This window comes from Coffea arabica, chromosome 3e, assembly GCF_036785885.1.
Source record: "Coffea arabica cultivar ET-39 chromosome 3e, Coffea Arabica ET-39 HiFi, whole genome shotgun sequence".
Lineage (NCBI taxonomy): Eukaryota > Viridiplantae > Streptophyta > Magnoliopsida > Gentianales > Rubiaceae > Coffea > Coffea arabica.
In genome coordinates this window covers 3516899-3540242 of record NC_092315.1, presented here as the reverse complement: position 1 = coordinate 3540242, position 23344 = coordinate 3516899, and the positions used below count along the sequence as shown (strand labels likewise).

The 23344-nt window shown below is 37.1% G+C and overlaps 2 protein-coding genes across 3 annotated transcripts; one reads left to right on the top strand and one right to left on the bottom strand.

The window, feature by feature from the left end:
* The first annotated feature begins 6538 nt into the window (after positions 1-6538).
* Positions 6539-7412, top strand: LOC113738256 (EPIDERMAL PATTERNING FACTOR-like protein 5). The gene is made up of 2 exons (XM_027265504.2): positions 6539-6900; positions 6984-7412. Exons 1-2 carry the CDS (start codon positions 6780-6782, stop codon positions 7235-7237), a joined length of 375 nt encoding a protein of 124 aa, XP_027121305.1. The 5' UTR covers positions 6539-6779; the 3' UTR covers positions 7238-7412.
* A 5270-nt stretch (positions 7413-12682) lies between these two features.
* LOC113736751 (uncharacterized) lies at positions 12683-15938 on the bottom strand. 2 transcript variants are annotated; one of them, XM_027263833.2, is made up of 5 exons: positions 15793-15938; positions 14810-14906; positions 14518-14635; positions 14262-14414; positions 12683-13103 (listed from the first exon to the last, which is right to left on the bottom strand). In XM_027263833.2, the coding sequence occupies exons 2-5, from the start codon at positions 14815-14817 to the stop codon at positions 12921-12923; spliced, it is 462 nt and encodes a 153-aa protein (XP_027119634.1). In that variant the 5' UTR covers positions 14818-14906; positions 15793-15938; the 3' UTR covers positions 12683-12920. The 2 variants fall into 2 exon arrangements, with proteins under 2 accessions (XP_027119634.1, XP_027119635.1); XM_027263834.2 differs by having other exon boundaries at positions 14518-14581.
* Positions 15939-23344: the final 7406 nt, after the last annotated feature.

Sequence of the window (23344 nt, the reverse complement as noted above, 5' to 3'; positions counted from 1 at the left end):
GACTAATTCCGGGTACTTGGGTGGTCATGATGTGTTGCTAGACACCGCTCATGATTTATAATTATGAATTAATTAATTATTGTAATTAATGATAAAATAAAGTTGTTTATTTTATCTAATTCTTTTTGGGAATTATAAGTCATAATTATTGTCAATGTATTTGGAGTCTATTGGATCACACGCATCAGAGTTTTGATTCTGGATTAAAATTATGTGTCCGACCGAAGACTTAGAAATAAAGTATAAGATATTTTCGAGATTTAATTACAAAGAAAATAAATTTCAGACTTATTTGAGCAGATAGGAGAAAATAGTTATCTCCTATCTATTAGATAGCTGAAGGATAGAGTTTGTTATTGGATAAAAACCTATCTCTTCCTTTTTCTTTCTACAAATCCTATCTCTATTATAACAATGAAAAACCTATGACTCTCTCAAGGGAAAAATAGGGTTTTGGCATACATAGAAAGTGGAGAAAAAAAAGGTGTGTGAGACATACATAGAGAAAAAAAATATAGACAAAAAAATGTGAAAAGAAATGCTGGCAACTTTCATTACTTTCACACATATATCGTAGAGACGATCCAGATATCATTCTCGCGTGGATTTCGGTAGAGGCAGGACATCTGGATTGCTCAAGGGGTTATTCGTCTTCTCCAATTCGGCAGAGGAATGTCACACGGATTAAGATAATCCGTTTTTCCTTTTCTTCTTGAACCATGCGCAAAATTTAGGGTGATCCCGAGTGGATCTTTGGGAAAATTTTTAATTATTTCCGCTGTCTTTCTGTCCCAAAAACCTATCACGTAATAGTGCATTGAGTCTGTTAAGTGTTTCAAAAGAGAAAATTGTTAATTTAGTTCTTCAACTTTTTAACTTAAGGCGATTTCATCCTTCATCTTAAAATTAGTAGCCAATTTCATCCTTTTACAGAGGCGCTGCCAGTAAAACTCTTTCCGACACAAAAATCACCATCAAATCAAGGCAATATAGGATTACGAAATAGGAATCATTTTTAAAACAATGAATGCAAAATATTTTCTGTTACATTGGGAAGAAAACCAATTCTTCATTAATTGGGGGAGTAAAACAAAAGGTGCAATAAACCAAATTGTTCTTCTTCTCCACCTCCGGCTATTGGCAAAGCCCCATGAAACTGCAAAAGCCAACCCATCAATGGAATTCCGAACCCCAATCCCCAAAACCCGACTCAAAGCTGCTAATTCATTTATTTTTTGGAACTCCAATACAAGTCCACTCGTCAAGTCTAATTTCCCCAGCAAAATCCACTATTGGTGTCGGAGTAAAAATATTGACAAGGGCTATGCAACAGGAGGGGATGGATAAGGATGTAAAGAGGTCGAAGAAAAAGTTTGAATTGTAAGCCAAAAGATCAAAGTGAAAATGCTGTTTCCCAAATGATGATTTAAGGAAGCTGTTTCCCAAACTCTGATGCAATGATGAAGAGGTAGCTATCGACAAGGGAATGTTTAGAAAACAGCTAATCCATTTGCTAATTTGAATACTTTTCTTGAGTTTATCAAGAAAATTTTATATGTTAGTAAGTCTTAATTGTGGAGCTAAACTTACAAGACATATGATGATGTACAAAAACAATGTTGATGAAGGTTTTTTTTTTTTTTTTAAAGATATATTGTCTTTGGAAGTTTGGCAGGAGCTAGTCGAAGAATAAGAATCAGTATGCAGCTGCTCATTGAAGAAGATGAAATGTTTTCAACTTTACTCCCTAGCATTTTCTAATTTTTTGTTTTGATCTTTAATTTGTAATTCCTATATTGCCCTTAATTTGGTGGTGATTTTTGTGTCAAAAAGTAGTATCACCACGAAAGGATGAAATTGGCTAGTAAATTTAAGTTGAAGGACTACAAACATCTAAATAAAAAATCGAAGGATGAAATTGGTTCAAACAAAAAAGTATGAGGATTAAATTGACCATTTTTCCTTTTCAAAATCGGAGCTCAATTCAATAACTATTTTAACTTACTTAAGCTTGAGTTCATACTCGAACGTATTTGTTTTATTTAGATGCAAAAATTACAAATCATATTGGTCATCTAGTGGTGAAAGTTTGACTGATCAAGTTCCATAAATAATTTACTGAGTACGAATTACGAACAAGGATGGTAGAAAGGGCCGGCATTTAATAGAAGCTGTTACTTTCAGTTTTGGTAGGTTATCTAACGTTTGGCAGTCCTTAACCATTTTCCTGATCCAAACAACAAATGGATCCCACACGGCCCATATGGCTAATTCTCTCTCTTTCTTTTCCTGACCCGGCCTTAAATGAGTTCTGAACATCAACCTGACTGAACCCAGAAGGCGCAGGCCACCCTCTTTTTCATTTTCTCTTGAATCCAGAGCCGAATGACCGAAACCCCTGCTTGTAGGCCCGCACAAGCATTATCCATCATCCCCTCCCCCCCCCTTCATTTAATGCAACAATTAATGTAGGAGTACTAGATAGAGTTTGTGCATCTTAAATGCTTTTCTTCTTCTTGATTCTTTAATGTTTTTCTTCTTAATTTTTTTTGAAATTAAATTTAGTACTACACCTACATATTTTCCTTGAGAAAAAAAACTATAACTTACTAGTTAAAGTGCTCTCTCTCTCTCTCTTTTTGGCATATTGGACCACCAAAATATTTGGGTATTGCTAGAAATTTGGTTCTTTTTTAAATATTTTTTTATATTAGTGAGAGATTTTGAAATCAGAACTTGTTACTTATAATCCCTTCTCCCACCAAAAATCTGTGGCTATGTTTGGATTAATCATTTTTTTAAAAATAAGTTTTTCATATATAATGTTACAGTAATATACAAATAAAAATAACCTCAAAAATACCAAAAATAACTTCAAAAATACCAAAAAAAAGGCAATCTCAAAAAAACACAAAAAACAACTTTAAAAACACCAAAAACATAAAAAATAACCTCAAAAAAATACCAAAAATACAAAAAAACCTAAAAAATAAAATTTTTATATATATTATTACAGTAAAATATTTCAAAAATATTCTCAAAAACAGCTAATTTAAACGGAGCCTGTGTTTTATTTGACATGACAACCATGCACAATTAGGCAAAATATAGGCCCACAATGCGTCAAATTGACCTGTGATTGAGTCCTCAATTATATGTTGTGTAACATGAGAAATGGGAAAGCAGGTGGTAAAGAGTCAATAATGGGGGGTTGGATATGAAAATATTTCATTTTTAGCTTTCCGTTCACTCAGTGTTCAGATGTTGGTCCCGTACAAGACAGCCACCTCCCATGGCATACCCCCGCACCTACGCTACCACACGAGTGCCGTCCTTTGCCAGTGGCGACTCCTCAGTCCTCCCCCCCATAGCCCCCTTCAACCACCCCTCATGCCTATATATAGGGGTGGCAATTTTCGACACGACCTGAAAACACGACACGAACCTAACACGAAATTAATGGGTTTGGGTTGAGGTTTCGGGAATTCGGGTCAGAATCGGGTTGGACCCGATGAACCCGAAAAGAAAACAGGTCGATTTCGGGTCAACCCGTGGTGACCTGATATGACCCGATATAACCCGTTTACGAATTAAAAATAATTTAATAAACATAAAAATAATTTTATCTAACTAAACTAAGTTATTCTTTTTTTCAAAGGCATTAATTACTTAATCCTAAATGAATTTATTTAATTTGTGTGAAGTTGAAATTATTATATTTGGACAAAGAATATATTATATTATTTTTTACTTTTATATTGTTTTAATTTATTTTATATTTTGTTTGGGATAAAACACTTTTACGGTGTTTAATTTATTTTAGATTTGGTTTGGAATTATTTATTTAAATTTTTATTACTTGATTATGTAATTAGTTTTGTGAGAAATTGATTTTATTAGAAATTACAGTGATAAATTAATAAATTAAAATTAAGTTTCGGATCATTTCGGGTTGACCCGCCAACCCGAAATTTTCGGATTCGGGTCAGCATACCTGACCTGTCACGGGTTGGCGGGTCGGGTTCGGGTCAACAGATTTTCTGACGGGTTGACCCGAACCCGACCCGTCAACCTGATTTGGACCCGAATTGCCACCCCTACCTATATATATATATATAGGTTTGGGAAATTTGCCAAATTGGTCCCTAACATTTACCAAAAACACTTTTTTAGTCCTTAACATAAAAAATCAGCCAAAATGATCCTTCACATTTAAATTATGAGCCAATTTGGTCATATTGCTCATTTTTGCTCATTTCTCCGGCTAAAAATAGCACCCCCCTCACGTGGTCATATTTTTAGGGGCAAAACCGGAAAACACATTTCATTACCGGTCAAAAGAAGCCATCTTTCCTTCATCTAATCACCGCCGGAGTTTGAATTAGGTACATAGGAGGAGGCTCGGTTCCCCCAACCCCAACTCCAACTCCAACTCCAACCCCAGCTGGAAAAGGCCCTTGTCTTTCCTGCCAATACGGCGCCGGAGTTGTCACCGGCGCAACCTGCTCCGCCTGAGGAGCCTGGGGTGGAGGTTTTTGCTGGTAAAACTCATCGACTTTCCTCCTGTACATATCTTGATCATGGCCTGAAATTTGCATCTTCTGCAACTCATGCATCTGCCGTTGAATCTCCGCCGCCGGAGGAACCACGGGCTCGCCTATCACCTGCCGAACCATAACCGTAGGGGCCACCGGCGGAGGATCCTGCAACTTCGCCGGCGTGGGATGACCCTTTTCCAAACCAAACAAAAAATCAGGGCTCCTCGCCGGCTCCTCCACCCCAGAAACCGCCACAGACTGCGGAGAAGAGCCCTCCAAATTCTGATTAATCTGCGCAGCATTCAACGCGTCAACAAACCACTGCCTCTCAGCCTTGAAATCATCCGACTCAAAACTACTCACGGACGGCGGTGGGTTGGCATTCAACAGAAATATAAACAGCCTCAGCCTCGTCGGCTTAGCTGAAGACCGATGAAGACGGTCATATTCAATGAAATGTGTTTTCCGGTTTTGCCCCTAAAAATATGACCACGTGAGGGGGGGTGCTATTTTTAGTCAGAGAAATGAGCAAAAACGAGCAATAGGACCAAATTGGCTCATAATTTAAATGTGAAGGATCATTTTGGCTGATTTTTTATGTTAAGGACTAAAAAAGTATTTTTGGTAAATGTTAGGGACCAATTTGGCAAATTTCCCTATAGGTTTTATGTATTCAAATATCTACCACATACAACTTCACTATGAAGGAGCCTTTTCAGTATAGCTCATTTTGGCGAAAGAATGTGCTAAATTCTACTTTGACTGTGTTAATTGGGCACCAGTTAGAAGAAGGATCCTTAGTGTCGTGTCTTCAAGTGATAGTGGTTTTACTAATGCCCTGCACCCCCTAATAGACTTGTGACATTTCTTGCGCTTTTTTTGTTTTTTTACGCTTTTAACATCTAAAATTTACCACATTCAATTATTCCTCGTATTCTGCCTATTATCCTATTCTCTTTCAATTTCTTGTTCCCCTTAATGAAATGAAGATGGAAGGCTTAGAGACACTAGATAATAGTTGTGCAGGTGCAAGGACAGTCCTATGCCCGCAGAACAATCAATCAATCTTATATTTCTTTTGGGACCCTCTTCACACCTTTTCTTTCTTCGTCAGAGGAAATAGACCAAACAAACCCTCGACTCATTGCATGCTCTATTGTAGCACAAAAACTAGGAAATCTAGTAGTGTGTTCTCTCTAGGTTAGGGACGCAGTGGACTGGTTGTAAAAAGAAATGCTATAGTAGTAGTCAAAAAAAAAAAAGAAAATCTTGGTTACTATAGAATAGCTTTTTGGGGATTGAAATGCTATGGCCGAGTGGTTATTATGGACTCCGTTTTTTGAGCTGCGTTGCTTATCTTATTTCAGCAAAATACGTTCAATTATTCAAGCAACCAAAGCACTAGATATCATTTTACTTTTTGGTGTAGAGTATATGAGTAACCATTTTTTGATGTTACAAATTTATGACTTTCGTCTATCCTAGTGCACTACTGCATCCTAGGTAAAGTAGGTTAGAAGACAACAAGAAAGAACCAAAACCCTTATTGCTTTTCGATCGAAAATGCAATAATTGTCTTCTTTAAAAGATATAAAATACTAGCTAACTAGTCAAGCCACTTCACCAAGTTACCAATATTCATAGTAAAAGGAATGAGTACACATTTTTTAGTTACCACGCATATACTCATTCAAAAAAAAAAAAAAACATTAACAGCTTGTTTCAAATTGTTACTTTTGGAAAAATTTTGTTTAGTTTTTGAAAAATAATCTTTTTACGCATTTTTCTAATCACCTTTTTACTGAAATATATCAGGTCTCAAAAAAAAAAAAAAAGGAATGCAATTTTCTACAAAGCCTCCCAAAGGAGTTTATAAACGTGGATAAAACACAACAACATCTCCGATAGGTTAAACAGCGATAGACAAGTGCATCCTTTCATATGTCCTCTATGAATACAATAGACACAATCTCTCTCTCATCCTTTAATGTAGTATTGTGTCTTTGACTTGGACCAGAAAAAATCGTGCTCTTTTTCTTCCTTTCTTCTCCCCCGCACGCAACAAGCCAAGTTAGCCAACAACAACAACAACACCGCTCTCAAATTTAGCTATACACAGGCTGCTAAGTACTGGCACTTCATACTTCTCCTCCTTCCTCCTTAAACCCCCCAAACCACCCCCAGCTCCTCCTCCTGCATACTAGACAACATTAACAAGTCCACCCCCCACCCACCGCCGCCATGGCCGTAATACGCCACCACCACCGCCACCGTTCGCTGTCATTCGCTACCATCAGTGCATTACTCTTTCTCCTGCTTTCTTCAGTTTCAGCTCTTACTTTCAACCACGCCCGCCAATTCAGTAAGTACCCGCACACACCTTTAAAAAGAGCCCGGTTCTTGGAGCTGAAATTTATGGTTAACTCGGTTGGTTTGTTTGTGTAGGTGGTGGTGCAATGAGGGAGGAGATAAGAGCAGAGGTGAAAAGGGCAGGTGGGATGGAGTTAATCAAGCGAGTTTTGTATCGAAGAAGACTGACTGGACCGGGATCATCGCCGCCTACATGTAGATCCAAGTGTGGAAGTTGTGCACCGTGTAAACCGGTTCATGTTCCGATTCAACCGGGTTTGAGTCGACCACTAGAGTACTACCCGGAAGCCTGGCGGTGCAAATGTGGGAACAAGCTCTTCATGCCTTAGGACAAGCAATTTTTTTTTTTTTTTAAATTTTAACTTAATTACTTATATAATTTGGCACTTGCTACTTTGATAGTGTATATTAAGGCAGTAAAAGTGCAAAACATAGTTGTAGAACAAACGTTGTTCAGAGATCATCATATATTAGTTTTTAGTAACTATTTTGGTCTTTTGTACATATTTATTCTTTTTCTCTTAGGGGGCTTGGAAATACTTATAATTGTTTCAAGTATTAGGCTATCTGCATATTAGTCAGCAATATTATTGTTTTAAACATTTTTGGCTGTCTGTCTAGTAGAGTACATTTTTATTTGTGGCTTTTTGTAGTGTTTAATACACCTGGGAGTTAGGAATACACACTATTAATTTTTCTCTCTTTTCTTGTCTGGACTCTGGAGGAGACACTGGGAACTTTGGGAATGTAATTTCTGTTGAGACTCTCGAGAGGATCTCTCTCTTTCTCTGGTCCGTAGCCTTTCTTTTCTTCAACTCACTATGGGTTTTTTCTTTTTCTTTTTTAAGTTTCTAAGGTGGGCTTTGTGTCTTTCATTAATGGTACATACGTTATGAACATGGGACATATTGGATGTAATAGGATTTAATTAGGAATAATCTTAGAAACATTCCCTCAGTTTTGACGGTTCCATTGCCATCCTTGAAAGTTTGAAAATATCACTAACCTCCCTCGAAATTTATACCCTTGTAATAATTTACCCCAATTCAAAAAAGAAGCAATAATACAAAAAATGATTTTAGGTGTGAGAAGATTATTTGATTCTAAAAGTGGCCATCTCCTATAATAATAGTTAATTTAATTATTCGATCTAACTTATTATTTCACTTACAGGGTTGCTGTTACACATGATTAACAAAAACTTTCATCATTTGCAACCAAAGAGTAATACCTTTCAAAATTTGGATTGTAAGTTATTTGAGATATTTTTACTGTAGCACTTTTTGTGTTGTGATGTATGTGAGATAAAAAGGTATATTGGAAATTGTAATGATGACGTAAGCAAATATATTTGAAAAAATAATCAGCTGTCCAACCAAACCTAAAGTTTCTTTTTCTTTCCTTAAGACTCTTGTTATCACCATGCTAATAAGAAGAAACAATTTTGGAATCTCCACATGTCCAATACCTTTTAATTGTCAAGTATATATATAAAAAAGTTAGCCTAGTGTTGGAGCCTTTTTCTGATGTCTAACATAATCAAATCATGGTTAATTTAGTTTGTAAACGGCTCAGTTATTTTTCATGTTAGAATCCTTTTATTTATTTATCAGATACATCATATATGATTCTTTTTATCTGTCAAACACATTAATAGAAAAAGTGCACATAGTATTAGTTTCCTTTTTATATAGCAAACTAGTTGTTTTTTAAAATTCCAAATTATGGTTAATTTAACTAGCAAACATTTTGATTGTTTCTCTCCACGCATATGTGTAAGACTAGTATAGTCATTTCACCACTAATGATATAAGCATTTGGAAACCAAATTGATGACGAAAGAGGCAAGTGATATTTTCAAAACCTCAAGAAAAACTAGTGAAATTGTCAAAAACCTCAACACAGCTTTCTAAAATGATCCCTTTTAATTGACATTCATTTTCCTTATTCACTCTTTATTTGATCTCTCAAAATATTATGAGAAAAACAATTATACATGATACATAAAATAATTTGGTATAATACTATAGCGTTTAACTACTGAAATTATTGTGTATGATAGTGATACATAGGTGAATTTGGTTTAATGCCAGCATAATGTTTACCTACAGAAATTAGTCCCTTGCTCTTTTTAGCAGCATAGAATTTTGGATCGTGATGCATTACTGTCTTCAGCAAAACAAAAATGAGAACTTCATTAAATGCATTCTAACAGTGCTGGACTCGAATGGTCCCTTCGGTTTCCTTTTGTTTTGGCTGCCCCAAAATAGGAGGGAGGTAAAAGAAAACCCTTTTCTGGCCAAGGACTTGGAAAGCCATCCTCACTTCCTAGGAGTCCAGATATCCTAAAAGTCACTTCCATTGAGTCCATGTATCATGATAAGTTTCAAGAAATTGTGACTAGAAATGACTTTTAAACACTTCTCTTTAACCTATATAATGAGCAAGCTTCACATAGTTAAAAACATATATCCTAATGTCAGGGATTAATCCATTTCAAAACTTTCAGAGACATGAAAACATATATAGAGTACAATGGTAGGTCACGGAGTTCATGGTCCTTTCTTATTCGAGTATGGACCCTCCAATATCTCTCATACGAACATGGATTTCATTATGGGACAGTCCCTGTAAATGTTTGTGAATGTGTTCGTTTCACAAAAGCCTTTGGAGAATTCGAGGCTGGCATCCATTCCAATTTCTAAAAATATTCTCATTAAGAGGACTAGTTATTGGGAGTGCCTATGAATAAGAATGTATAGAAGACCTTGCATGGCTTAATTCTCCTTTTCTTTTCTTTTCTTCCTTTATATAGGTTACACAGGATCTTAGCAATTTGAACTAACTGTGTATTTATATCCATTTCATTTTAAGCTTCAAGTCGATTCTTGTTTCTTTTTTTTTGTAGATCTTTACATTTTTCAATACGATATTCTTCTCTTTACTGACGTCCCTTTCTTTCTCTGTGGCAAGATACGGTGCATTCAATTATACACGGCCAGAACGGTGCATGCTTGGATCAGCAGTATTTGTATAATTGTACCTGATTGTTTTACTTTGGTGCTTTTTTTCCACTTCTGTCCCTCTTGCTTCATTAAATTATACAAAAGCATCATCTTGTCAGAATTTCATTGAGGTCGGTAAAGTAATGCTGTGAAAGATTGGAAAAGAAGGTACTCAGTTTACTGCTATCACAAGTCAACTCTGCAGACCGTCTTGGCATCAAATTACCACAATGTTTCCCCTTGAATGTTGAAGAAAACCGCTTTCATTGTAATGGGATGGAAGTAGCATATACAGTAAAAGTGTAACATTTGGGCTATGGTAATTCTACGTTGTACAAGTTTGGGTTATGGTGATTCTGATTACTTTTTGATTGGTGAAGTGTTGCGAACTATTGTTTAGGAGAGGTTAATAATTAATTTTACACTGCGTTTAGATTGAAAGATTCAACGAAAGATTCAAATCCGTTTTAATTTGTTTGAGGGATTTAATGACAGATTCAAAATTCTTTCAAATTAGTCTAACTTGTTTGACTTATTTAAAAAGTAGTATTTCGATTTGTAATTTATCAATTATTTAAATGCCTTTAAAAATTAAAATAATTAGTGAATTGTAAATATAAATACTTCTCAAATAATCCAAACAACTAAGAAGGTATTGTAAGGATTTTAAATCCATCATCAGATCCCATAATCCAAACGTAACCTGAATTGTAGTATGGTAAAGTGTGGCACGTTGAAAAAAAAAATCAACAAATACATTGCAAAAGTGAGACGAATTGTAAGCATTTTTTTTCCCCTTTTTTGGAGTTGTTAAAAATCTTGACGAACAAAAACTTGAAATCCTTTTACTTTGTTGAGCAAGTAGTTTTCATTTGATTATGCTCTCAAATAAAACGCTCAAATGGAACCATCAAATCAATTGCAAGATTCCATGCACAAGAAGTTGTGTCTGAAAAGATCCAAATGACTATTCCCTAAATTTCCCTTCTGCTGTTTATATGCTTGTGAACTGTTGACTCTACCATACAAAAAAAGATCCAGAATCCTCTGCGTCCTTAAGAACATGAGAAAAAAGACAGTTTGGAGGGACCAGTTTGTTTTCTCACGCACCAACTTGATGGAGGTGCATGGAATTCAACTGCATCCATTTGCAAGATTAGACATAATTTACCGCTTCCTGAAGACTTTCAACTACTCACTCCCATTGAGCATGGATGAGCAGAGGAGTATTTTATTATCTGAATGAATGAGATCAGACAAAAATGAGCCAGATGATAATGGCAGGAGCAGGTGTGAAGTGAAGGCTGAACCTCAATTTTGTAAAGAAACCTAGAGGTCTAGCCCGGTTTTTTTGCCCATTCCCAGCTCCTACAAGCACAAAAATTTCCCATCATTCTTTTCAATTTAGCAAATGGGAAGCTTTTGCAAAAGCTTAAAAAGAAAAGAAAGATGAATGGCAAAATGATTTGAAGTGATGTATGATTTGACAGTAGTGTTTGGCATTTCCTGTGACTCAAAGGAGTATCTGGACAAGAAACTTGTGCTTTTTAACTCAGACTATTGGCCATAACCAACACAGAGATCACTCCCTCCCCTCGTGCAACTCTGTCAATTATTCTGCCCCCCAACTTTTTCTTTCCTTGACAAAAGCTTCATTATTGGATTGAAGATCAGACACTACCGTAAATAAAGAATCATTCCATAACGTTGTTCAAAATTGCAAGGGATTTAGATTCCCTTTAATGCGACCATGCATGCATTGTTGTGGGTTTTCCATTTTTCAGGGAGGGAGATAAGCAGTTTAGATGCAGCACGAACAGGGACACCGGCTAAAACAAAGAGGCTTGTAATTGTCTCGAGGGACTGATCAACAATGACAATACACAACAAGACTGAGTGGAGGAACATAGGAAAACATCCAATCCTAACAGATGTAAAGCATAACTGTTGATGTAAACGGTTGTCAAAAGCACTGCATAAAATAAAAGTCTACTGAATTGCAGGACAAGGACTTAGGGGGCAGAATGTTGACTACTCAGCAATCCGAAACAAATTAGCCAAGATTAACATCAGAATTCACAAGAATTTAGGGATTACGGCTTTGATAAAAAGGTGGAGATGGAGCAAATGTTGTCCCAAGACCACCCTTGAGCTTGAATTCCTAAGTAACTTTGACCATAACCAATGCAACCACGATGCAAGACTTATAAACCAAGAATCAACCGCATAAACATAGAAAATAGTAAATGGGGATGATTTAGCCTCTTAACCGCAACATATTCTGCACCTGCTGGACAAACTCATCATAAAACGAGTGAATTCAAACAAAAGTTCAATTAAATATGAAGTCAGGAGATTGTACAGTAAAAGAAGCTGTGATCTTCCATGTTATATGGTTTTTAACTATTTATTCTATTTTAAAACAACTAAATTTCTTCTTTGTTATCTTATCTCTAAAATTTGCGTAGAAATTTCTTATGGAGAAATGATATATTTGCACTCCAAAATAATCTTCCAAAACTCCATATTCCTTCACTAATGAAAGGCGGGAGGTCAAAAATTATATTTGAAGCACAAATATCACTTTCAATACTCTGAGTACCAATTTACACATGGATTGCATATTATTTCAAATATTATTTGAAATAATTGTTGTAACACTCTCTTTATGATGTAATGTATATAAAATAAAAAAATTATTAAAAATTGTGTTTGTACCGCAAATAAAAATATTATTTCAAGTAATTACATATCCAAACGCTTGACGCATTACCAAGGTCCACACCGCATAGCAATGGATTGCTCAGTGGCTAATAATAAGTTGGTTGCAAAAAACATATAAGTTGGTTGGTTCGAGCGAATGAATAATTGTTGGGTTTTCCTCTTTCCAGGTAGTCATCCCTTTTCTGGGCTTTCTTTTATCTGTGAAAACCATTTCATAAAATAGATATAAGATCCTAACCCCGAGTTTACACCTAGCTAACATTCTAATTATATGAAGAAACATCTATTCCACAGCCTTCTTTTGTTGCTCATCTGGATTATCTTCTTCTTCCACACCAATCCCTTCACCAGATTCCATTACACTTGGAGGAGGCGGCAAAACCTGACAGATTGTCTTTAGCAACCCTAGTTCTTCCTCCTCTTTTCCTTCCTCAACTGAAAAACGTATGTCCCAATCCTCTATGATCTGTGTATAGTGGAATAAAAAAATTCACTGAGTTACTGAGAATAAATTTAGGAAAACTTAGGCATGCTATAGATTAACAACGTCATGCCAGGAATGATGACCAACAATGTAATTACATAAATAAAACGAAGTGCGACAACAAGATTTCAGCTTCCTGTTAGGTGCTTTGAAGTAACACATGGTTCCAAAAGATTGGAAGATAATTCAACTCTTGCTTCATGTCTTGTCAAGCGTTACATCCTGAAGTATCTAAGTGCACCTAAGCTTCCTTGACACAAACATTTTGCTACGCTGGTAGGGGAGAAGAAACAAACACATAAACCACAATCCCAGGAATTCAACCAAAAAACTGAAAGAATTTAGAGAGGTCAATGCTGAAAGGAAGACGAGGCAAGTTGAAAAACAAATCTCCCCGTAAAATGCATATTCTACCATAGTTCTATTTCCCCCAAACGTGAAATAAGATCACAGGAAGAAGAAATAACTGAATACTGCAATGATAACTCCTCCAGCTAGAGAGTAGAAGAGAATGCGAGTGTGCGGATTGTCTAGCTAAGATGGGTAGGAGTCCAGCTCTGGGGTTAACTACTCTCAGGGAACCTCCACATACTCTTAGGAAGCTTTTAGGCCAACATGTACGAGCAGTCTCAGTCCCTAGATTAGTCTCTAGATAACGGGCCTTTGGCCCTCCAATGTAACCCCCCCCTCCCCCCCCAAAAAAAAAAAAATAGAAGAGAATGCTAATTCTGCCGAAGAAATCATATAAAATCATATGCATGAGAACTGCTTGAAAAGAAAATAATGGCACCAACTGGAGCTGCAAAACGTGCTTCTACTTAAATTCAGAAGAAATCATGTTAAGATCAATTCTTGCATAAAACAACAACGTAACAGAAAAATAAGGTATTTCAGCCTCTTCTACAAAACTTAGCAGATTCATCTCTCAACCGAGCCCCAGTTCCAACCACTAAAGGATTCACATCATTCAACTGAAAGATAAAGCATATAAAGCTCTGTCAAATGTAAATTTAAATGCTTCAAAGGAGGCAAGTACTTTGGACATACAACGCATGAAGAATCAGAGGAAATTGTTCAATATAGTATCGTGGTACACTCATTCAGCAAGAATATTAATTCAAGCATTTTGCTGTAAGTTACCGGGTACAAGGCAGCCTCACAAGATGGCCGAATGTTGAGGATGTTGAGAATCTCAGCTTTTGCAAGGTTATATTCCTTGCATTTCTGTACAAACTCAATTGCTATATCTCTTGTTTGTGTTGAGGCCGCTGTTTGTTCAAGATAATCATATACCTGCAGCAAGCCATTAAAAGATCAGCATATGAGAATCTCAATTATGTTAGCTTTCCACGAGAGAAAATCATCAAATACTTTTACATGAGATAAACACTCCAACCTTGTATTCAGATGGTGCTATGCCAGCAATAAGTCGTGTGGGATCTTTACCAGCACCTCTTGATCTTAGAAAGTCAAGAACTTCAAAATTAGTAAGTGCACCTGCATATTCTTGAAGTCTGCAAAGCACATAACCTTAAGCAAACAAGATCACCCAAAGAAATCTAACAACAGAATGTTTTTCAACTACAAGTCTCAAAGATCTATAAAGAAGACAAACAAGAGGATCACTTCGGTTTCAAGACTACAACGAAATTTAGAATCATAACTAAATTTGATGACTAGCAACATACATTTTCATCACCAGATGAAATTGAAGAGCTCTACTTCCAATTGCCTCGGTCTTTAAGACACTAATCAAACTGAATAGTGGTAAAAAAGGCTATATATCTGCAAATCGAAGAAGAAAATCTGTAAATTTCAACATTTTAATGTGCAGTTAGGTCAAGATTATCCAATTGAAGTAATGCAGCAACAGCTGCAGTGAACACAAAGTCATTGAACATCTACTTTGAAGTTTCTTTTCTGTCAGAAAACTTATTGAATAGCACATACCCAAATCACATTCTACAACAATATAGTAGAAAGCAAATAAACTAAAGAAATAACAAAATTACGGTAAGCCTATGTACCACACGGGGCTCACACGAGTTCTAAAAGGGTAAGCAACCGAATTAAAGCCAGTTCTGAGTTAATTTGACCAATCGAAAACCCACCTAAACTAAATAATTGAGTTAACAAACCTAGAGACATAATTGAAAACTTTTCAAGCAAACAACTAGGGACAAATCAATAGGCTACAAAAACAAGGGGAGAGGTCAAAACAGAAAACAAGGAAAAGCTAGAGGACTAAAACTGCAATTTTAAAAAGTCATCTTCTTCAACTAAACAGGATGCTGCGGCTGTGATTCTGGTTCTTCCTCTTCTCCGGCCAGAGCTAGCCATAATAGCCGGTGCGCTGCTTGTAACACACACATATCACATGGAGTGATCTCCAAGCCTCTATAATAGTCAGCCAGCAACACTTTTTCATATAATTGAGGCATTTTATCGAACGTAAGATAAGCAGCAATAAAAGGTAGATTCTTTTTCTATCAAATTACAGTGAAATCCAATCCAACATATTTCCAGTTCGAGTGATTCCACATCAATCAAGTTAAGCACAGCCAATTTACAAAAATAAACGAAAGTAGATGCCATGCAAGAGCATGATAGATTAAAAAGAACCCAAAATATAATAAAAAAAAGGAGGATCATGATCGTCGGGAGGGCATACCTCGGTCCGGTGTCCGCCGGGAAGAGCAGCCGGAGAAATAACGGGGAGAGAATAGAGATGTCGAGAAAAAATGAAAATTATGAAACGCATACAGGCTATGGGCTTCAGGCTATTTTTGCCCATGTTCTCGTTATTAGATGTATTCTTGCGACGGCCCAATATTGCGTTGGTTTCTGATGGACCGAATTACTTTCTTTTGATAGGCCCGACAGCGAGTTGTTTGATGCTTTTGTCATCTTGAAATGTCCTAAAATGATTTTTCTATTTTTGAGGGATAAATTGTGGCGACCCCACTTCCCCCTAAGGCGAACCAGAGGGTTGGCGGGCCGTCTGCCTAGCTCTCGCCAGGACTCACGCAAGCAATCTAGTCAAATCCTTCCGAAGTATAACCTAAACTATTACAACATCGTTTCTCTCCAAATAAACCAATTACTAAAATCACATTAACTTCAGAGATAACAGTATTATAGGATAGCTAATCGTCGATTCTTAAACCTTACGCATTACAAACCACTGAATAAAATCCGACAATCCCAAATAACGAATTCATATAAGCCACATAACAAGTCTAGGTTTTACACTTTTCCAACTTCAAGTGGCAATCCAAGACAAAAAGTCGCCTAAACTTAACATATTCCCAATCCGATCTATGACGTAAATATAATTATACATTACAAACCGCAAAGCGAAGTTATAAGATTCAATTACATTCATAAGAAAATACAACTAAGTTTCAGATCGCCCAATTGCCAGGACCTGTCAAGAAAAAAATAAATGACGTGGGGTAAGCTACATAGCCCAGTGAGGTTCCAAGACACTCTAACAGTTCAAACAAATCAAGAAAGTCGGGCATATCATATGCATGGTTCAACGTTACACAATGGCATGTTATCATGAGGTGATAATCATTATACGGTAATTTGAGACGTTTATCATGGTATGAGACATTTAGCATGTATAGTTCATGATTTCATGTTGGCATTTTAACATGAAACAATTATCATGATACAAGGTAAACATATACTGTAGGATACGGTGTTCCAATGGAACTCTGTCGGTCATCTGCACCTTATGACTGCCGGATCTCCACGGTCTGTCTGGCCATCACCTTATCCCTCCAGTGGTAATACTCGAGTATACCAAAACGGTTGTCCAGAGTTCCAACCTACCCGACCGAGCCCAGTCCTGGCTCGAGTAGGTCAGCAACCGAGGCAGGGCCCAAGTTCAGCTTAGAGCTTACAGCATGCACAGGTAACCAAGTAATTCGACAAAGGTAAAATTCATTATTTGAGTAGGTCGAGTGAGGTAAAGTACACACTCGTCTATCAATGATGGACAACTTCATATAACATGTGATTCATGATAATCAAGTAATCAAGTGGATACTTAGCACGTAAGCACGTAAGCAATACAAGTTGATTTCATGGAAGCATGTAATTCACGGATATTGAATAGTCATGTGGGTTGGTAAACGGTTCACGGTTCACGGTTCACGGTTCACGGTTCACGGTTGAGTAGTGACGGTTGTTTGACAGGCATTTGCCATATTAATAGGCCATCATTGGCCGTTATCTTATTTTTATCACGCGAGAGTCGAGGAGATTCACAACACGTAAACTGGTCGAGGGATTCACCCAATGACGTCACAACACGTAAGATATTCACGAAAACATTTCACACAAGTCACCACTCGAAAGGCTAGTGTGATAAAGTACACACTGCTCACTTCGATGGATCCAAAAATCGTTTTTCAAATTATCACATATCGAGTCAAGAAAACACTTTAACCAAATAAGCATAGAACAAGCAGGGATACTCATTTTACAAAACCAAGTAGGTTAAGCAAGTAATCTAGCCAATTAAACATGTATCGAGTTCATATAGTCATTTGATATGGTTAATCATTTAACCAATTCCTGTTGGTATACAATGCAAGTATTCATTATTTATATAGACATGAGTATGGTAAAAACTTAACACTTAATAATCATGAAATGAGCATGTCCTAGACTTATTCAATTACGTATTCCTATATGGAACACTCACCTAGCAACAAGGGCAATAGGTTCAATTTTGAAGTTCAAGCGTCCTCTGTCGGATCCTCTTAAAGGTCCTCGTGTGCGCCTGAACAAATAGTAATAGTCTATCATTTATAATCCCTACTATTGATGAAGATCGTATCATAGTACAATCTTGGGAAAACTCTCGTGAAACAAGCCTTAATTATCCTAAATCGAGACTCTCAAGCGGGGTTTCAAAGTACAAGAGAAATTAAGTCTACATCATGAGAATCAAGGATAAAACATTTGAATAATATCGAAGGAGTAAGGAGTACTTAAAAAAAACTCCCTTCCGTGGAATTCGGAAAATTTCAGCTTTGATGCGATACTTTGAAAAATCGTAACTCACCTTTTACATGTCAAAGATTAGAAGGATTGGTACCAATGGAAACCTCTTCCAAAGTACTAAAAGTTCCTAGAATACACTTTTCTAAGATTCCACATGGAAAGCATTCAAAAATAAGCTCAAAATCTCTGTTTTGGTTCATAAGGCAGATTTAAGTTGGTTTTTGGCCAACTTTGGAAATTCGGCAAAATTCACTTGATTGTAACTAGCTTTTGAAATTTGGAACTCTTTTAGAGTCGCAATCCAAGTTTACAACAAAATGACCCGAACGAGGAATGGAGTTTTGAGTATTAAGATATGGCAACTCAAAGTTACCAAAATTTCCTTGTGAAACATGGGTTTTCAAACTCAAGTCATAAACTTTGGTAATTTATTTGAGTCATGAAAAGGTCTCGGAATAACACCATAATTAGCAGTATAATACTACCATATAAGTGCTATTCCTTTGTCAAATTTCATAAAAAAATATGCACGGGAAGTCACTTAACAAAATCACTCAAGTTTCCAAAATTTTAAGGCAAGGCTGCCTTGTGTATGAAAATTTTCTTTTCTAAGCTTTTGACCAAGAGCAAATCCTCTAAACATGGTTCTTTTGTATAGGCAAAATCTAAAGAGCATTCATGGTACCTTTGGTGGGTGTTTAACACCAAGAAATTTAATTAGCAAGTCTATACCAAGCCTTGCATCAAATCTGTCCAAAAGTTAGGATTTCCAAGAGTATGGCAGGTTCCGTATTTTGATCACCACTCACTCAATTCAACTCAGAATTGAGCATGGTTGGTGGCGTTGGAAAATAAATTTGTAGGGCTATAATTTCACAGAAGAAATTATTTTCAAATTCCATTCAAAAACAACTCGTTTTTGAGCATCAAGATACAAGTCCTGTCCTGTCTCCTAGAGAGAAACGAAACAGGACAGTGATTTTTAATCGAATGGTGTGGCTTACTCAAGTGGAAACAGAACGTACATTTGGTACCAATGGAAAGCTAGGAATGTCTAGTTTCAAATGCCACTGACGGCACTCAATTTCGACATCGGAGTACAGAGTTATGGCCAAAACAAGCTGGCTGTCTAGTAGTGACGGGAATCATTTTCCAGTTTTGGCAGATTTTCTAAATCTCAACACACACTCACCCGAATTACGTAAAATTTCAAGGAAACTTTAAACACAGCCTATATTTCACATTTTCATCAGAAACAAGTCAATTGGCCTTCAAGAAATTACACTAAATTGCACGAAAATAGCAGGGCAGAAACAGCATCTTCACATGCAACTCCTCATTTGACTTCCTTTTCAATTTTTTCACTTAACTCTACTAAATTAGCACTTAATCAACACAAGCAGCATCCAATCCTAGCTAATCAGATCATCCAAGTCATTGTGGGATTTCATAGAGCCCACTCACCAAGTTTCCATTAAAACTCAAAAGAGCCACCATCGGCTATGCTGGAAAAAAAATTGCAGCAGCTATGTTTCAACATTTTTGGTCAATTTATCCAACGGATCAAGTACTTAACAACTGAGTATCTTACAAGACTTAAGACACATATATTTCATGCATTTCTAAACATTGTTTGCTAATGAAAAAAAATTCCAGAAACAACTGCAAATTCTGGTTTCACTCCCTTGGCAAGTCACGTAAATTTTCCAGCATTTACTCAGTCATAAACAAAATTTTCCTTCGGTTAATTCATGTTATTAGGTGCTCAGTATTATCATGCAAATACTTAACTAGCTAATCAACATATCTTGTTAAAAAATCAGATTCGGTCAACAACAAAATCATCCACAATTTCCAGAAATTGTTCAGCTCCTTCACAATTAAGCTTGCATGCACAGATTTCATTTCCTTTTTATTTTTCTGGTATAGTCCGACCAATATACTACATGCAGAGCTTAATCATCCTATTTATTTATTTATTTTTTTAGTTAGTCAAACACAGAACTAAGCTCAAGTTATCGCGGTTGAACCAATTAGAAGCTGCAATTCCAGATTAACTCTCGGCTGCTCCAATTCCTTCCAAATCAGTTTTCTTGTAACTTAATTTTGTCATCCAACCGTACAACCCCACATGCATACTTATAACCAGCTTCATTAACCCATAAACAACTCATTTAAGTCTAGAAATTACCTCAGCCTGAAGCTTAACACACTCGGCCACAGCAGAAATATTTTCCTCCCTCACGGCTTTGCTCACGCACTCGGGGATGGTTGGTCTGAGTCCAATAATTGCAGCTGTGGTGATTGAGGTTGAAGTGATCACGGCTGGTTGAGGTGAAGAATGAAATGGCAGCTCTCAGATGATGAAGGAGGCAATGAAGCTCACACGATTATCTCTTGCTCTCACTCTCTCTCGGACAGTTCAAGGACCGAAGCTCGCACGGCTCTCTCTCTGGTTCCTCTCGTCGATGATACCAAGGCAGATGGTGAAGTGAATTGGAATGGTGTTGTGGAATGCTGGGGTTGCTGAAATGGGAAGCTAAGTCGCGGATGAGGGAAGTGAATGTATTGTAATTGTGTAAGTAGTGGTGGTAAGCTGACAGTGAGAAGAGCTGGAGGGATTGGAGTGGATAATGGAGCCGGCTAGAGGATTAGAAGTGCTGAAAATTTAAGCTTCCGAGAGAATTCCATGGTTGCATGATTAATTTTAAGGTGTAGGAAGGTTAATTTGGTCTTTTGACATCTTGTCCGAATTTCCACTTAAGTTCTCATTTGTAAACTAATTCCAACGTTTTACCCCAAATATAATTTGAATGCCCAATGTTATTCTTGGTTTTGATGATCACAAAAGTTCTTTGAAATACAGTCCAAGAAAGTGAATACTTTGATCAGGCCTGATGGAACAAAGAAAGCATTGTTTTGTTCCGATCAAAGATATTGTCTTTTAAGTGTGTCATTCTTGGCACTTTGAAATGTTTATCTAACCTTCTTCAAAAACAAGTGTTTTTGTCTATCCAAGAATCAGGTTCGAATATGTCATCAAAAGCAAAACAACCAAAATGTGAAGCAAAAACAGGACAATCAGGTCGGACGGCCGAAAGGAAACTGTCGGACGTCCGAAAGGATGAAGAACATCAGGAAGGAAGCACCGTCGGACGCTCACATAGAAGCATCGGACGTCCGGAAGGATCGGACGCTTGCCATCGGACGCTAATCAATCGCATCGGACGTCCGAAAAATTCCAAGATAACTTGCTAGCTCTCGGCCCAAGGTCGGACGCTGTGCTGTCGGACGACAAAGAACTTATCGGACGTCCGAACCTCAACTTGGCTATCATCGGACGATTGGTTCGGACGATGATTCGATCGTCGGACGTCCGACAGACCCAACGGCTAGTTGACTCTTCAGCTGCCTTCTATCCGTTGGAAGCATTGATGAAGCCCATTTCTGGTTCCCTTTAAAATAAAACTGGTCTGAACGAAGTAGGGACTTTTGCACACTTTGTTTACAAGATCTAGTGAGATATTTTAGCTAGAAAATAGTCTTCAAAGCAGATTTGTTTTAAAGTGGTGTGAATTTCTGTTGAGCTTTTCTTTTGTGAGTGAAAGGATCTTTAGTGTAGCTCTGTTGAGGGTTTTCTGAGTGATTGTAAAACTTCTTGGCTTGACTAAGTGAGGCTTAGGGCAAGGAGGAAGTGCTCCCTCCATTGTACATCTAGTTGATCGACTTTCATCAAAGAGAAGTTGCTCTTCCTTGTGTTTGGTCTTCAAGTTTGGGTAAAGCTTGGTAGACACTTGGTTTGTTTCTCTATTTTACATTTCTGTTTAATAAAATCTTCATTGCTTATCTATACTTGCTTCTCCGATCAATATTGCTATTGTCTTCTAATCTACTTGGTTGATCATTACTAAAAAGGAAGGTAAATTTTCATTAACGAAAAAGTGCATAAACTTGGTTAAGATTTTAATCAAACCAATTCACCCCCCCCTCTTGGTTGTCTGTGGGACTAACAATTGGTATCAGAGCGTGGTCTCCTTGAGATTAAGCTCTAACGGCTTGGAGTAAAGATGACAACCAGTCATGCTATGTTTGTTGAGGGGCAATCTGTTACTAGGCCTCCCATGTTCAGTGGCTCTAACTATGTTAGCTGGAAAGAACGAATGATTATCTTTTTGCAATCTATTGATATTGAACTGTGGTTTATTGTGAGTGAAGGACCGCATGAAGCTAACTTTCTTGATGCAGATACAGGGTTGCTTCGGCAAAAAATGAGAGCTGAAATGAATGCTCAAGACAGGACTAACCTCACATTGAATGCCAAGGCCATGAATGTTCTCTATAGTGCCTTAGATTCAAATGAATCAATTAGAGTGAAAGGCTGTAAATCAGTCAAAGAAATGTGGGATAAGTTAAGAGAAATCCATGAGGGTGGTGACAATGTGAGAGAACAGAGAAAGGCCATCTTGGTCACAAAGTATGAATCTTTTAAGATTGAACCTCTTGAGGATATTGACAAAATGTTTTGCAGGTTCACTGACTTGATCAAAGATCTCGAGGTGTTGGGCAAAGAGTACACCTTGGGAGAGAAGAACAGAAAAATTCTCAATGCATTGGGCAAAGAATGGGAAAATAAAGTGACTGCAATAGAAGAGGCTAAGGATTTAAGTTCTGTGCCTATTGAATCTATCATTAACTCACTAACCTCTTATGAGTTGAAACTGAAATCTAAAGTGCAGGAGGAAGAGGATGCTAGAGCAAAGAGAAACATTGCTCTAAAGACTACTCAAGGTGAAGATGATCCAGCTCACCTGGATGATGAAGACTCGGATGGTGATGATAATGATCTTGCTCTTATCACCAGAGGCTTCAAAAGAATTTTGAATAAAAGAAAGTTTAGAAGGGGAGGTCCTAGCAATCAATTCCAGAATCAACCATCTATCGCAAAGTACAAAGGAAAACAAGATTTCAACAAGAAACAGTTGGACAAATGCTTCGAATGTGGACAGATTGGACACTATGCAAATGAATGCCCCATGAAGAAGATGAAAGATGGAAAAGCTGATCGAAAGCCAAGATTCAACAACTTTCAGATTACTTGGAATGAATGCAACTCCGAAGGGGAAGTTGAAGAAGAAGAGGAATCAGCTCAAATGGCCTTCATGGCTCTTGGAAATAATGAGGTAACTTCCACTCACTCGCAATCT